At 39.2% G+C, this 17,964-nt stretch overlaps 1 protein-coding gene across 2 annotated transcripts in view; it reads left to right on the forward strand.

Moving 5' to 3' along the window:
* focad (focadhesin) overlaps nucleotides 1-17,964 on the forward strand; it is a 94,396-nt gene that overhangs the window by 10,539 nt on the left and 65,893 nt on the right. For both annotated transcript variants that reach the window (XM_062994084.1, XM_062994085.1), the window contains exons 5-8: nucleotides 1,916-2,014; nucleotides 11,000-11,101; nucleotides 12,978-13,188; nucleotides 14,432-14,638. In XM_062994084.1, coding sequence (XP_062850154.1) covers nucleotides 1,916-2,014; nucleotides 11,000-11,101; nucleotides 12,978-13,188; nucleotides 14,432-14,638 — 619 coding nt within the window. The remainder of the gene's footprint in view (nucleotides 1-1,915; nucleotides 2,015-10,999; nucleotides 11,102-12,977; nucleotides 13,189-14,431; nucleotides 14,639-17,964) is intronic.

The following is a 17,964-nucleotide window of genomic DNA, read 5'->3' on the forward strand; positions in this document are numbered from 1 at the left end:
CGCAGAAAACCTGTGATCTCCCATCATTCGTTTCAGGCGAACTTTTTCAGATGTAGGGCTGTAAGAATACTGCCTCTGAAACTAGTTGATAAAACCTTTTTTTTTTTTTGCAAGGTTGGCATGGTAACACAGCAGGTAGTTTGAGGTACCTTGGTTCTGACCTTGCCTTTGTTTCCTCCATGTACCCGGGCGGCACGGTGGTTTAGTGGGTAGCACTGTCGCCTCACAGGTCCGGGTCTTTTCTGTGTGGAGTTTGCATGTTCTCCGCGTGTCCACAGTGCAAGTGAAGTGAATTAGAGATACAAATCCACCATTAACCCACATTTTTTTTTTTTAAACATTATCCATCGTTTAATAAATTGCTTATGAATAAAAATATAGGGAGCACTCAGGTAATGCAGCCTAACAGGTTAGCCATCTTTTGACTAGTTGACTAGAATATAAGTGACTTTCTGTGTGCAAACTGACATCTTCTGAGTACATGTCTGGGGTGGGGGCACATGTTAGTGGCAAGTGGATAGCACTGTCGCCTCACAGTAAGAAGATCCTGGGTTCGGTCCCCAGGTGAGGCGGTCCGGGTCCTTTCTGTGTGGAGTTTGCATGTACTCCCCATGTCCGTATGGGTTTCCTCCGGGTGCGCTGGTTTCCTCTCACAGTCTAAAGACATGCAAGTGAGGTGAATTGGAGACACTAAATTGTCCAAGACTGTGTTCGATATAACCTTGTGAACTGATGAACCTTGTGTAATGAGTGTAAAACATGATGTAATGAACAAACAAACAAACAAACAAGTGACTTGCAATAGTGGAATTGGAAATGAATTTATTGGGAGAAAAAGGGGAATAAAGCCCATATGTACACACACACTGACGGAAAGAAAGTCACTCAGTAATGTTTAATAAATATTATGGCACATGTTTGTCGTGGCATTGTTTTGCCATCCTCATACAATGTCAAAACATTTCTTTCTGCTAAGAGTTGCCTTTATTTTTGGTTGAGTCCTCTCCAGCACATCTTGAAGACTTTCAATGGGTTTAGGGTCAAAACTGATGTGGCTGTGGTGGCTAATTCATGTGTGAAAATGATTCCTCTTGCTTTCAGATCCATTCTTTCATAATCTTGGCATTGCTGTCCTGAAATATGTCCGTGCAAGATCATAACATGTATCCAGAGGCTTGGACAATGTGCATTATATTTAATGGGTGTCTCACTTCAAGCGCTTCCCTTCTTACCCTGACATGTCCATTGCATCGAAATAAGATAAATTTGGACTAGGCAGTTAACATGCTGTTTTTCTGTTGCTCCAGAGTCCAATGTGTATGCTTTTTTTTTTTAATTAGCCTTACTGAAACATGAAAAGAAAATAATAAAAAAGAGTAAATTAAATTTAAGTATATAATAATACCACAGCTGTGAGTTTGTTTTTGACATGCCCTGTGCATGCCCAGACTTGCTGCTGATCACTCCATTCAGACTGAACATTACCAGATGTATGGACGTCTAAGAGCTGAAAGCAGACGTGCAGATGAATTTGCTGTCAGCGTGGAGTTATGGTTTCTCTCTCAGTAAAATCTCGCATAATCAAAACCAGAGTAAGTGAAGATGCACAGGCTGACTGAGGATGGGAGAACAGAGAGAAGAGATGAAAGAATGAACAGAGCATGCTGTCACACCAGTTTGATTTACAATGTATGAAAAACGCAAGTCCTGCTGCCCTGTCCCGAAATAGAAACGCTGTCTCACGCCATAATACATCCTATCTAGAATTTTAGAATACGTCATCATGATCATAGTGATTGAACAGTGCACAGTGTATACTTTTCACATTCTAAACAAGGGCTATGTGTAACTGATTCAATGTATTTAACAGTCGTATTTTTATTGATTCTGAGCCTGTTGTCTCGGTCTTGAGCAGAAATGTGCAAGGACTAATTAAGGTGGTTGGAAGGCTGCTGCAGATCCAAGCGAGTCAGCGGGACAAGAGCACATCCTTTACCTGTCCGTACTCCATCAGGTAAGAGTTTTTATGGTGTGTCATGTCGTTTGCAGAAATTCTACTCTTCCAGAGCATGGACACCACTCAGAGATTATTATAAACCAGCCCCTGTTTATTGTCTGAAGAGTTTTAATCCATAACTAAAACCACAGATGGTCTTCAAAATTAGATTAGAAATAGGCTTACCATACCGGGGCCAGTGATAGCTCAGTGGGTAAGGTACTGGACTAGTAAACAGAAGGTTGCCGGTTCAAGCCCCGCCACCACCTAGTTGCCACTGTTGGGTCCCTGAGCAAGGCCCTTAACCCTCAACTGCTCATCGTGTTCAGCTCATTGTGTAAGTCGCTTTGGATAAAAAAAGCGTCTGCTAAATGCTGAAAATGTAAATGAATAATGTACTACTGATACTGTAGTACTAATTTAATGTCCAAATATGATCAGTTATCAATTTTATTTTTCTTTGTTTAGAAGGGTTACACAGGTCAACATTATTGCCTCCCCCAATATTAAGTACATCATGTACAATATATTCTAAAATAAAGTGTTTAATGAAGCTGAAATTGAAAACAATGCCAGTACAATATTAATGGCACTCTTCGTTTGTAGTTTAGAAACAATGGACAAAATTAGACAACCTGCAATTAATTAGAAACTAGACTCACCTGTCCACACTTTGTCAGAGCTCACATGACTTTAATTTGCCTATGAATAGACAGTTGGTGCTTAAAAAGCCATTTTTATTTTCTGTTCCCTGTTTACAATGGCAAAGACAAAGGTATCTGAGCAGAAATGCTAATATAACCAAGCACAAGCAGTATAAAGGGTGCAAGATTATCTCCAAAGTTCCTGGCATTCTGGCTTCCAACAGTTCTAAATGTTTTGAAGATTTTTGCTACTCATGGAACAATTAAGAACCTACCAGGATATGGTGGAAAGAGAAAAACTGGTGAGAGAAGGTGGCTTAAAATGTGGCAAAGTCAGAACATACAACATACTGGAGACATCTGGAATGATGGTTTCTACTTGTACCTTTTGTAGCACTCTGAACAAAACGGGGCTCTTCGGACAAAGGCCAAGGAGAAGCCAAACAACAGTCCTTCTGGGAAAATGTTTTATGGACAGATAAACCAAACTCGAGCTTTCAAAAGCTTGAGAGAACTGCAGTGGACGAGTGGAAACTATCAGCAGACAAATGGCTTCAAAAAAGTTTGGAGGCTGTCATTGTTGCCAAATGATGTGCAACCAATTATCAGGGAAGGGTATCTTTAATGCTGTTCATGTCATATATTGTTTCTTCTACATTGCATTTACATTGTCAGCATTTAGCAGATGCTTTTATCCAAAGCAACTTACAGTACTGGGACAATATACAGTCTGAGCTATTGAGGGTTAAGGGCCTTGCTCAAGTGACCTTCTGATTACTAGTCCAGGACCTTAACTGCTAGGCTACAACTGTTCTTCTTTATTTCTATTTTGTAATGACTTCATGAACGTTGATGGGTCAAATATTTGTTGAATGTGTTTGTACAAAGTTTGTACATATCCACTCATTATCCATACAGTGTATTGTCCATATATTCTTTTATATCACCCAAGATATTGGCTTTTTATACTAAACAGTCAGGGGTACCAATAGTGTTGACCTCAACTGTAATTACTGCAGTTTCTTTGTTTTGAAGGGTTATGATCACTTCAGTTTCTTTTGACAGCTGGAAATTTGATCCCACCATCCATGTGCTAGTTCAAAAATGAGGGGTGGATTAAGTTGAGACAGGCCTGTGGCTTGAAACATAAGGATTTTAGAAGTCAGCTCTGTATACTATTAAAAACGTTTCAGTTTCACACTTCTGAGGGCCATTTACTTCTCCATACAGGAGCATAGAATGTTTGCTCTGTTGGTTACAAAGTGGTCTAGGTCTAAAGCAGATCCTGTAGTTTCACCTGCAGTCATGGTATCATACGATGCCAGCAGTTTTTAAAAGAGTATATAGGTGCGTGAAGGTGTCTTAAAGGCATGTCTCTACAGGGCCTATATAAAATCTTCATACCCTTTTAAATTAGTTGTTTTTTTTGTTTTACAGCCTGAAATTTGAACTCACAAAGCATGTTTTTCTCCAGCCATATTTATACATTTTGTCCTATAACACTCAAGTAATGAGGAAAAAAGAAACTGTTCTAATTAATTAGAAAAGAAAAACTAGAACAACAGGATTGGAAAAGTGTTAGGTCTCCTGTAGTACTTTATAGAGCCAGCTTTTGCTTTAATTATATAAATCAGTCTTATTGGATATGTAGCTTCTAGCTTTGCACACTTTTGTGGTGACTGGAATGCACTGCTCTCTTCAAGTCCATCTACAGACTGGATTTAGGTCAAGGCTCTGACTTAGCCACTGAAGGAATCACCTTCAAATCCTTAAACTACTATTTTTTTTTTTATGTTTTTGGCTTCGTTTAGAAACCGTGTCATGCTGGAAGGTGAAGCTTATTCCTATCTTTATCTGTCTAGCATTGGGTAGCATGTTTTCCTAAAAAATTTAGATGTATTTGGCAACTTTATTTCTTTCACATTAATCCTAAAAATTGCCAAGTTCCTGCTTAGGAGAAACATTCACTAAATGTTATGTTGCCACCACTGTGCTTCACAGTAGGTATGGTGTATTTGCAGTGGTGTGCTGTGTTTTATTCTCTTTAAACATACCACTTAAAGTTCAGTCCAAAAGGTTATTCCGACCATAAAACAGTTTGCCACATGGCATTCGAATATTCCAAGTCTTGTTTGGCAAAGCACAAACAAGGCTCAGCGTGGCACATTTTCAGGAGTTGCTTCTTTCTTGCCACCCTGCAGTACATGTCAGCTTGGTGATAAGCTTGTGAGATTGTCGTCACATCCGAAGTTGCTATTGGCAGCTTGGTAGCTTCCAAGATCAAATCCATCTGACTCGGTCATCTAGTTTAGAGATACGGTTTGATTTTGGTGATGCGTCAGTGGTGCCATCCACTTTTCACTTCTTAATAATACTCTGAATGGTACTCAGAGGGGATAGTTAAAGCTGCTGAGATCTTTTTGTATCTTCTACTAACGTTTCCAACCATGCTGACTTTTGTCTTACCCTGTACTACCAGTAGTGGAAGCCTCAAGAAACTGCGGAATTTTTTAGAAGCTGGTTTTATTCTAAATTAATCAAAACCACTGCAGCTGTTGTTAGGTATGGGTTAATTAGTATGTTGTGTGATCTGTGATCTGAAAGGTAATTGATTGTACCTGTTTATATTGGTTACTTATTGGTTACTGGTTCAAACAGTAAAAACTCTAGTGCTGTTAGATCTGTATTTTGAAGGTCATGGGCATGTCGGGGTGCAGCTGTTTGGGTACTGTTATACATATGATGGCGTAACAGGTCAGAAGTTCAAGTTTGGAGAAACTTCTCTATGCTCTGTGCTTCCTGGTGAGAAGATAAATGACTGCAAAGCTTGACTGTAATAAGCTTGTCTGTAATTTCATGGAACTTTATGAAAAATGGAGTGGGTGTTCTAATGCCCACTGTGCCTGTCTGCCTGATGTGACCTCTGCACTCTGTTATAAGGTTATGAGAGTGTGCCACTCAAGCCACTTTTGTGTATTGGTCTAAATCCAATTCCAAAAAAAGTTTGGACAATGGGTAAAATGCATACAGAAAAAAGCAAGTAATTGCAGAAATTCATTAACTTTTGCAATTATATACTAATTCCTAATTTAATGCCTGCAACACTTTTTCCCCACAGGTAAAAAAAAAAAGTATACAAAGAGCGGAGTTGTTGTCAGGCAAAGATGGGACTTGCTGTGTGGCTGAATAGTTTACAGATCTGTTTACAGATAAAAACGTTGTTAAATGTTTTAGGGAATCCAGATTTATGCATAAAAGGCAAGGCCAAACACCATTAATAAATTACTGTGATCTTTGTTTTCTTAGGTTGCACTGCCTTAAAAATTGACATGTTTCCGGTGGCAAACCATGACTCTTAAACCTTGGCCGTCTAATACCCCCTCCCGACACTGTATCATAAAGGTTTAGAATACCAATTTTTTCAGTAATTGTATCTTATGTTATTTTATTACCTTAAAAACCAAAACAGTTCTGATAAATTATGATATTTATATTTTGTAATATCACACAATCACATTTATACCGATTTTACAAGTTTCAGGTCCACACAGCTTACAGACAGACATTAATGCAGCTGGCACAGTGGGCGGAACTTAGCTATGACAAAGCCCACCTATCCAGAGAGACGATATAATTGGCCAATTTTACTGGACCACTTCACAGCATAACATTCTTTCTAGTGTCAACAGATGCCGACAAAGGGGCTTCTTTACCCTTCCTTAACCCTTCATGTTCCAACACAAATTGAATAGGCAGGTTTGAAGGATTTATTTTCTTAGGTTTGTATGTCTGAGTGTTGATTTTCAAATTACGAATAGATAAAATAACATGAACTGATCACTTATTATGTTGTAGTACTATATAATATTATATTTAGAATATCTTTGAGGGCTTAGAAAAGACCCCTCTGCATGCTTCTGTAACAACAAAAAAAAACACAGGGGCTTGGGAAACACTTATCAGAATTGGGTTTGTATTGTGATCCATTGTGATTCATTTAACCCTTACAATCCTAATATAATGATTTTCTCATACATTTGCAAAAACAAATCCTAAATTAGTTCGAGTGCATGTGATTTGATGTTTATATACAGCTACAAACAACATTTTTGAGTGAGGGAAATCCCTGGCAGAGCTTAACTTCAATCTTGATCAAATTTAAACATTTACATTATTATTTTGCTTTACATGAATGTAATTTTTATTTACTTTTTGACTAAACTCACAGGTAATTGTTTTAACAGTATATAGTTTATACAGCTTAACATGTCTATGTAAGCTATATATAAAATAGATTTTGGACCACCTTGTGAGTTCATGGAGTTTAAGCGGTTAATATTACAAATGGTGGAATATGCCAGATTTTGAGGACAAAAAGAGGTTGTTGAGTCATATGCATTGGTAATATTAGAGGTCACGTATGTTTTTTTTTTTTTTTTTTTTTTTTTTTTTTTTTTTTTTTTTTTATGACCCCGTGTGTGTCTTGAACTGCCCTGCTTTGTGAACTTGCAGTTAAACTCTGAAGAGAAGGTCAGAGTGTCAGACATCTATTGTCTGATGCTGAAGGAAGATAACGCTGTGACTGTCTGCCAGACTGAAGCTTGATGGATGGGTTGCAGTAATGTGAATGTTGGCTTAGTTGGATGGGGAGAGATAGAGGATAGATAAGGAGATAAACGAGTAAGAAGTCTGTCTGGGGGAATTAAGGAGGGCTTCTGCTTAGTGTTAAGACCGAGGTACTTGCTGCAGTCGGGGTCAACGCGTGCAAGGACTTTGTTCCATGCGGATCATTTAGTTTAGAAATGATCTTTAAAGCTTCAAAGCTTTCTCAAGCTAAAGTAAATGAGCAGGAAAATTGTGGTTTGCATGTGGTTGCCAGTTTTTAGAAATAACATCTGTGGTGGAAAATTAAATCGGCTAATATTATAATATCCTGGATGATATTGTTATTAATCAGATCATTTTGATTAGGCTTTGGGATTAATTTTACATGTAATTAAACGTTAAATAGGGTGTAATAATCTAGGATTTTTTTAGAATTTCTATCAAGGGAAAAACAGCTATTTAGGAATGGGATGTTACTATATACAGGGTTCTAGATTATATAAAGAGACAATGTGTACATGGTTGACTGGGCGGCATTATAGCTATTATTACTTAATAATGTGCTGTATCTTGCACACTCTTAGCATGACTTATTGATCTACTAATTTTGAAATTGATATTTTCTTAATAAAAAAAAACTCAACAGCATATGAGGGAGCAATTGGACAAGACTCGGACCAGTCCTGAAGCAAGCTGCACTCCCTGTAATTACCTGTGCGATCAGATAATGCACCATTTTAATTTTTGGAAAAGACCCTCAACTTATTCTTACATTTACATTTACATTTACCGTGTTATATTTGTATGTTCCTACTTTGAGTTACTAAAGAGCAGTGGTTCTTAAACCTTTTGTTTTGTGACACCTGAACCCCCATATAAAAAAAAGGTCATGTTTCATGACCCCACTTTTTCCCAACCCACTGATACTGCCATAGCTAACCTCCTTCGAGAATTAACCCCACCATAGAACAACAAGAAGTCGCAGTGGGATATTCCAGTAGCACACCAGCGCCGAGATTTTGAACTCCTCGGTTCGAAACTCGCCATTGCCACCAGTCGGCTGGGCCCATCTAGCAGGCATAATTGGCAGTGTCTGCAGTAGACACTGATTGGCTAATGTTTCTGCTAGGGCAGGATGACCGGACTATAGGGGTGGGGTCTTCAAACGCTGTGTAAGGACCCTGATTAGCAGATAGAGAGGCGCCTGTGCAGAATGCATAGGTGAAAAAGGGTTCCGCTGAGGGCTGCACGTGGGTTGGAGGGACGTGAGCAGCAATATACCCACCTCGACTGCAATCAGGGATCCCCCAGCAGCGGAAGACACATTGACTACAATAAATGTCGAAAATGTAAATGTTTTAAACCCTCATTTGCCAGAACATCACCGCAAAGCACTGTAGGTGTTCCGTTTCATTTTTCACTTGGCACCTGAAGCCGTATCATATATATTCTTTCTGATAGGGCTGATGCTTTGTGAATGTTTTTTTTCCTTCATTCATCAGGTTTTATGCAGGGTCAAAACTGAGGATGCTCGGTAGAAACAAACCCACTTTTTATTGGCTTTTTCTGGAGCCAACGTTCCATTTTTTCGCCTTTGCTAGCTAATAACTCAAGCATTTACCTTTTTTTAATAAATCAGGAAATATTTGAGTTTGCGTAGACATGGTTTAATTCTTTATTTTGGAGGAACAGTAAGGAAACACTCTTTTGTGCAATTGTGTATCTCTAGCCTGCTGAATAGTTTTAAAAGTGATAGATTAAAATGTTAAAAGCATTATTCAAAAAAACTGTTTAATACATTCAGTAAATCATCTTGCGACCCCTCCTATTTTTTGTTCATTCGTGCCCCCCAGTTTAAAAACCGCAGCTGTAGAGCAGCAATAAACAGCTGCCTCTTCAACATTCTTTCCCCATGTGGAAAAAAGTCTTTTTATTACATGTATTATATATGACAACTCTCACCAACATTATCTATCAAATTAGGCACATTAAAAAAATGACTGTATGAAAAAAAAAAATGAGGGAAATGAATATCACTAATAGTAAAACAACTGTTAGTACACTGCCTGGCCAAAAAAAGGTCACCACCTGGATTTAACTAAGCAAATAGGTAAGAGCCTCCCATTGGATAATTACTGCATGGATGATTATGTTTCAGCTGGCAACAAGTTATTTAACCCTAACTGATGCAGTGAGTAGCTTCTCATTTGTTAAACAACCATGTCGAAAGACACATCCTGTGGTCGTGGAAAAGATGGTAATCTGTTTCATAAGGGTCAAATTATTGGCATGCATCAAGCAGAGAAAACATCTAAGGAGAAGCTGAAACTACTAAAATCGAGTTAAGAACTGTCCAACACATTATTAAAAAGTGGAAGGACAGTGGGGAAACATCATCTTCGAGGAAGGAATGTGGTTGGAAAAAAATCTTGAATGATCGTGATCAGCGATCACTTAAACGTTTGGTGAAATCAAATGGTAGAAAAACTACAGTAGAACTCAGGGATATGTTTAATAGTGAAAGTAAGAGCATTTCCACACGCACAATGCGAAGGGAACTCAAGGGATTGGGACTAAACAGCTGTGTAGCCTTAAGAAAACCACTTGTCAGTGAGGCTAACCGACAAAAACGGCTTCAATTTGCTAGGGAGCATAAAGATTGGACTCTGGAGCAATGGAAGAAGGTCATGTGGTCTGATAAGTCCAGATTTACCCTGTTCCAGAGTGATGGGCGCATCAGGGTAAGAAGAGAGGTGGCTGAAGTGATGCACCCATCATACCTAGTGCCTACCTTACAAGCCTGTGGGGGCAGTGCTATGATCTGGGGTTGCTGCAGTTGGTCAGGTCTAGGTTCAGCAACGTTATGTGCCCAAAGAATGAGGTCAGCTGACTACCTGAATATTCTGAACCACCAGGTTATTCCATCAATGGATTTTTTCTTCCCTGATGGCACGGGCATATTCCAAGATGACAATGCCAGGATTCATCGGGCTCAAATTGTGAAAGAGTGGTTCAGGGAGCACGAGACATCATTTTCACACATGGATTGGCCACCACAGAGTCCAGACCTGAACCCCATTGAGAATCTTTGGGATGTGCTGGAGAAGACTTTGCTCAGTGGTCCAAATCTCCCATCATCAATACAAGATCTTGGGGAAAAATTAATGCAACTCTGGACAGAAATAAATGTTGTGACATTGCAGAAGCTTGTAGAAACGATGCCACAGCGAATGCGTGCCGTAATCAAAGCTAAAGGCGGTCCAACCAAATATTAGAGTGTGTGACCTTTGTTTTGGCCAGGCAGTGTATTAAGATTATTTTTATTTTTATAACAGGCTTCATAATTGCATGGACTTACATTTTCTGATTGGTTTACATGGTCATATAACAGCCAATTATTATGGCAGAGGATGGCAAGGTTGTGCAGCTAAGTAAAGTGTGTGCCACAAAACCACATGGGTTCTTGGATCTCAGTTCAATCCTTGCTTATCTGTAACTGTAACTGATTTTACATGTTGCCCTTGTGCCTGTGTGCATTTTCTCTGACTTTCCAACATCATGCAGAGATGGATTGGCTACTTAAAACTCCCCCTGAGGTTTGGTGTGTTAGTTGTGTAACTTAGATATACATTATCATCACTGTTCAGTAACCAATAAAAATGACTTATTTAATTTCCCAGTACTTGGGATTTATGTATGGCTGATAGCAAATGCATCTGCTAATACCTGTGTGTATTTATGTTTGTTGTGGCAGGAGCTGTCCTCACCCGTACATCACAGTGCTGGAGAATCGGCCCGATTGCTGGCCTGCTCTGCTTCAGGAGATTGATGACTTCATTCAGCTGGCTGCTGACAGGTAAACGTCCCCTTTCAGCACAACGGCCAGGTGAGAGCCAGACGGAGAGCTCAAATCAAATCAGAAGCTCCAGAAAAGGACATTTTTTAAGTTAACGGAGTTGGCATATGGTTATGTTTATTTAAAAAGCTTTAAATAAAAGCTCAGGTTTTAGTACAAAATGGCAAAATTCCTTTGATTGTGCTCCTAAACCTGTCACAAGCTTGGTAGGAAGTCAGCACCAAATATTCTCCCATGTGCTTAAATGAATCAAATCTTATAAGATGGTCTGATTATTGATGTCAATACAAAGGTTTATAAAATGAAATCAGTGTTCTAAGACTCAGTAGACAATTGGTTTTTGGGGAGGTGAGGCACTGGAATTGCTGGAAAATTCTTATTTGTATTATTTCTTTCCATGACTATAGATATAAGTCTGTCCTTTGCCCACTGTATTGTGACACAGAAATATGGGTAATGCATCACATTAGGCTTGGCGGTATGATAAAAAATTTGTATCACAGTATTTTTTAGGATTTTTCTCATGGTATGTTTTATTTTTTGTATGACTGGGACTTTATATATGTCTGTGGCTGATTTTACTGTCATTAGTACGTAAGTACGTTTGCAGTTTTTCAGTCACCACTGATAAAGTGCACAGTTATACCGTTATACTCCATTATACTGAGGTATGACTCCACTGATTCTACAACTTGTTCACAGGTCTGTTGTTGAAAAGTGGACGACTTGGACTACATGTTTACGCTTCCAGCTTGCTTTGGTGTTGTTGGTATAACATCAGTATAGCAATGAAACTGAAGTATTTTCGCCCCGGTAGTAACGTCGATTAACCGTTTGCTTTTTTGCAACAACTATGCCCTGACAAACCGTACAGTATATAATGTTTTAGTGTTTTAAGTTGGAACAAAAAAAAACTTCTAAACTGCTGACACAGCTCATTTCTTTGCTGTTTTTGTTTATTTTTGTACCACCATATAGAGAAAACCGCTCTCATCTGATAACACTGTTATGCTACCCCTACCTGGTTAACAAGTATCTAATCTGCACGACGCTCCATAGTGTTTTTAGCTGCAAACAATATTATATGATTTGGCAACAGTTTGGCAACACCATGTTAATGACCATGGTTCTCCATAAACTTGGCCATGTGATGTAGAGCTTGGGGGTATGATGGGACATTCGGTATACCGGCTTTGATTTTTCGTACGGTATGGATTTGTCATATACCGGCATACCATAAACAGTTAATACAACAGCTGTAAGTTTAATAGGTGGCAAATCATTTATTTTAAAAAATAAATATTCAACCCCCCTCACCTTAAAAGCTGGTCCATATGGCCATATATTTCCAGTTTTAAGTTGTCATTCCATCAAAATGTGTCCCAGAACTGTGCAGGCATTTCCAAATTCTTTCTGCCTCCTTCCACTTGGCTTTTTCTGTGCTTCCAGAAAGTCACAAGTTCATTAATTAATGTAAAAGTTGCCAAAAGTAAACCATAGAAAACAAACTTAGCCCAAAAGTACCTGGATAATCCTCAAAAATGTTTCCAAAATGTGAATTTCTTACAAGGGCTATGTTATGTCTAACAAATAACAAGAAAAATGTATTTTTAATGTAACCCTTTACATTCCAATACAACTTGAATATGTAGGTATGAGGGATTTACTTTCTTAGATTTGTATTAGTTTAAACGTTTCTTTTTTAAATTTAGAGAGGATCAAATAACTTTAGAACTGTTTACTTATTGTGTAATTGTTTATTATTTTTAGAATAATATACTATTATGGTTCCTCTCTGATGAATAGTATTTAACAGTACCTAGGTAGACAAAAATGAAAGAGCTGATTTCTAACATTGGATGTCTCTGTGTGTTAGGAACGAGCATTTGTTTATCTCCATGCTGGCTCCGTTCCTGCGTTACCTCTACTGTGAGCCTCAGAGGCTGCCAGAGAATGCGCTGCTCCGACACGGCCTGCTCCGAGTCCTGCTACAGTGCCGTGAGGTCGATCAAGGTCAAAGTTCAGCTTGCACACCGGTCACCCATCAGATCCTGCACTGCCTTGTTCAGTTGTTTCCTCATATGCTGGTGAGCATTTGTTAATGGATTTTAGTGAAGGCTGATACAGACATTTGGTACTTATAAAACCAGGATTGGTTTTGCTTTATCAGGCCATGAACAGCTTGCTGTTATTAAAGGATGAATTATACGCTTTATCAGAAAATATTCTTAGAGAATGTAAGGTCATCTGTCCGCATATTGAAGTTTGAAGTACAAAGGTAATTCCACTGAGTAGCTGATGATAATTGGAATAAATGTTTTGGTGTGTCCTAGTCAATATACTACACATCTAGTACAAATTCTGTGTTAGTAAGTTAAGGGAGCAAGGGAGGTAGGAGTTGGATTTTCATTTAGTATTTTTTTTTTTTTTTAATGTATGTATTTATTTTTATTATTATTTTTTTTTTTTTATGCTTTTCCCCACAATTTTCCTCCCAATATAGTCATTTTCAATAACCTGATCACATTTCGCTTCCTCAACTGCTGCTGACCTTCACTCCTGATCGAGGAGGGTCGTAACTCTGACGTGTGTAGTAGCTTACTGTTTCTTTTTACCTGCACTAGAAGGGTTTATATAGAGATCCGTATCAGGCACGGAGAGTTCCTCGTCCCTGTGCATACCCCATCAAACAGCCAGCAGAGGTCATAATTGCAGCAGTTATGAGGAATTCCCTCTGGTGCTTCCTACCTGTTGGATTAACCAGTCATTGTCTGTATAGACAACCAGTCTGCCGGTAGCAGGGCAACACGGCGGCTCAGTGAGTAGCACTGTCGCCTCACAGCAAAAAGGTCCTGGTTTCAGTTCCCAGGTGGAGTGGTCTGGGTCCTTTCTGTGTGGAGTTTGCATGTTCTGCAACTGAGGTGAATTAGAGATACTAAATTGTCCATAACTGTGGTTATTTGATATAAACTTGTGAACTGATGAACCTTGTGTAATGAGTAACTACCGTTTCTGTCATGAATGTAACCAAAGTGTGTAAAACCATTTTTAAATATCAGGTTGAGAAGGATTCTATAACAGAGGGCTTAATTGGTTTTTAAAATAATCCATTATAGAAATTCTAGTTTCCTGTTCAACAAGAATTCCAAATGCAGTACCTACCATGGTGTACAGACGCTTTTTTTAAAAACACATTGAAGCAATGTAAATCATACACTGTATAACAGACCATTTTTAAAACATGAGCATGTGCTGTCAGGATGAGTGTAATCTATAATCCTACAGGATTGTTAATGCACAGTGTTTTGCATCGACTGGTTTTGTATATAGGTGGACAGCGTTACAGACATGGTGGAGCTGAGTTCCATGGCCGAGTCTCTAAGCTCTGCTCTGCTCGCTGAGCCGGATCACTGGAGGACAGAGTTAGCACAGCTAGCGCTACAGCTCATGTGTGGCTGTCAGCTCAGCCTCCAGCTTGGAGGAGAACTGAGGTCCTTGCTGCACACCCTACACCGGATACTGCCAGTATGTAAAAAGGTGAGTTTGATCATACAAGAGAAAGCACTTAGCAGAAAGGATGGTGGGAGCGTTCTTCTGCACTAGAATATTCTGTTCATCTTTAGTTTAAAATGGCAGTGCTTTAAATATCTGTTTATCCTAAGTAAACTAGTTTTTGTATTTTGTGTATTTGTTGTATTTTGTGGACACATTTAACTGGAAAATTTTAAATATAGTATTATTGAATTAAAAGGGCAAAGGTGACATTTCAGAAATATGTATTCTCAGGCTGCCTAGGTGGTGCAGTGGGATATTTCACTAGCACACCAGCACTGGGATTCTGTACTCTCCAAGTTTGAATCTCAGCTCTACTACTGTTCGGCTAGATGCCCCTAGCAGGCACAGTTGGCAGTGCCTGCAGCAGACCAAATTGGCCACTAAATCTGAACTATAAAAAAGGTACGGGGTCTTCGATGCTGTATAAGGAGCCTGGTTAGTAGCCTGAGGCGCCTATACAGAAGTGGAGGAACGCGGAGAATCCACCGAAGTATGGGTGCGTAAGAGGGTGTTGGTGGACTGAACATGCATCAGAGGGAGCGTGTATCAGGCAAAAAATCCCCTCTCGGCACCCAGGTGGCACAGCGGGATATTCAGCTAGAACACCTCTGAACTCCTCGGTTCGAAACTCGTTGTTGCCACCGGTCAGCCGGGCGCCATCTAGCAGGGATAATTTGCAGTGCCTGTAGCAGACACGGTTCTGCTAGGGCGAGATGACCGGACTATGTGGGTGGGGTCTTCAAATGCTGTGTAAGGACCCTGATCGGCAGATAGAGAGGCGCCTGTGCAGAATGCATAGGTGAAAAAGGGTTCCACTAAGGGCTGCACGCGGGTCGGAGGAGGCGTAAGCAGCAATATGCCCACCTCGACTGCAATCAGGGATCCCCCAGCAGCGGAAGACAAATTGACTAAGCTAAATTTGGAGAAAATGCATAAATAAATAGAAGAAATACCCTATCCAGCAGCAGAAGACTACATGGCTACAATATGTTGGGAGAAAAATGAAGAAAATGCATAGATAAAATAGCAAAAAAGAGAAATACTTATTTTTCCCTGTCATTGTAGAACTGATTTCAAACACATTACACATAACTTGAGTTAACACATATGTAGGATATCTGTGGAACATGTGTTTTCAGTTACCTCACAAGGACAGTATTGTATAGGCTGCCTATAGAACAAATAAAAATAGTTTAAACAGAGATGCACAGATCTGAGGAATGATACCAAGCCATTTTAATGCATGACAATACATGTAAGCTTTGATACTTCTGTCATGAGCAGTAAAGAAAACTACTAAGAAATTACAACCACATTGCCTAGGTCAGGCTTCTGTTTAATATTGAATTAACAAACTATTGGTGAAATTGGTTAGAAGGGCTGGCGTAACATCAGCCGTCACTCTGAATGAGTCATAAAAGTTGTAATAAGCTGCGACTGGAAGAATTTTTGCAACACTGTGGTTTAATGCAAAAAAATGTCCTAATCTTTACCATATTGAACATCTGTGGCGAGGCCTTAAAATAGTGCGCACCACCACTTGTTGACATTTTTTATTTGAATGCGTTTTGCATCAGGAACTCATTTTATCTGGATAGCTCTTAGCAAAACATATAGTTACAAAAATTATCCATGTGATAAAGGGTTGGGGGCTTATTAGTTTTTCAAGGCATTGTTTTAAATACAAATCTGAGTGTAGCCCATTATGTTAAGGAGGTGCATTAACAAATACATGCGGGAAGGTATTCAGATTTGATTTTGTAAAAGCTTTACACAGTCATTCACTCAATCACTCACATTTAGGGGAATTTTAGACTGGTAGGGGGAAGCTAAATTAACAAGAGGACACCCATGGTGAAATGAAAATAACTAGTCAACCTTCACAGACAGTGATACAGACAGTGGTAATGTTTGAATCCAGGTTCTCAGGACGAAATTACTGTCCAAAAAAAGTCTTGACGCCACCCTTAGGGTGAATAGAGACATTTGCATTTACATTATTACATTACATTATTGATATTTAGTACATGCTTTTATCCAAAGTGACTTACGGTACTGTGGCAGTATATTGCCTAAGCAATTAAAGCTTAAGGACCCACCAGTGGCAACCTGGCAGTGGTGGCGCTTGAACCAGAGATGGGCACACACAGCAACTTCAGACTCGACTCATGACTCGCAAAAAATTTACTCGTAAACAACAAGAGTCCCTAGCGTCAGCTATTTTGATTTGGGGCACAGCCTCCTCTTGTGACGCATCACAACATTTAGAAAGCATGAGTGTGATAAAGAAAGTAAAATTGGATTGGAATCTTACTTAAAATGGTGGAATACCCTACGTAGTGCACTTCACAGGACCAACTGGGGTGAATGAAACGCTCCTACAGAATTGGCGCTAATTGTTGAAAGAACCGCTTTCTGAACCAGTCAGACCTTCTGATTAAAATTTTTAGTAAGAAATGCTGTTTTTTGCATTTATTCCGTTTGCGTCACACAGATGATGTGTTAATGAAACGCTTGATTGGCTTTCTAACGTGTTTTACTTCTCAACCAAGAAAAGTTTGGAGGTTTTTAATTATAAGCACATTTACAAAATAACGGATTATATTCCTAATGGGACACACGGTTATAAATGTAATAGCATCTGGAAGAACATAAGCTAAGGTAAGCAGTGGCTATGATTTTTTTTGCTGTGTTTTGGATTTTGGCCACTACGCCGTGATTCATCGCACGCTTTTGTTTTGCAATGGAAACAAAACGTATCAGTTTTAGCTTTTAACTGGTACCTTCTTGTTACATTCATTTGCACAATGACTAGTAAATGACGCTAATCTGTTGTTGTTTTTTATCTGAACTTACATATTATTTGTTTATTTCTTCACTACATTTCCAATATATGTTTTGTGTATATTATATTGACTCGTGACCTGACTTGGACTCTAGCCTAAAGACTCGTGACTTGACTTGGACTCTAGCCTAAAGACTTGTGACTTGACTTGGACTCTAGCCTAAAGACTTGTGACTTGACTTGGACTCTAGCCTAAAGACTTGTGACTTGACTTGGGCTCTAGCCTAAAGACTTGTGACTTGACTTGGACTCTAGCCTAAAGACTTGTGACTTGACTTGGGCTCTAGCCTAAAGACTTGTGACTTGACTTGGACTCTAGCCTAAAGACTTGTGACTTGACTTGGGCTCTAGCCTAAAGACTTGTGACTTGACTCAGACTCTAGCCTAAAGACTTGTGACTTGACTTGGGCTCTAGCCTAAAGACTTACGTCTTGACTTGGACTCTAGCCTAAAGACTTGTGAC

The sequence above is a fragment of the Trichomycterus rosablanca genome, chromosome 4 (genome assembly GCF_030014385.1).
Source record: "Trichomycterus rosablanca isolate fTriRos1 chromosome 4, fTriRos1.hap1, whole genome shotgun sequence".
Lineage (NCBI taxonomy): Eukaryota > Metazoa > Chordata > Actinopteri > Siluriformes > Trichomycteridae > Trichomycterus > Trichomycterus rosablanca.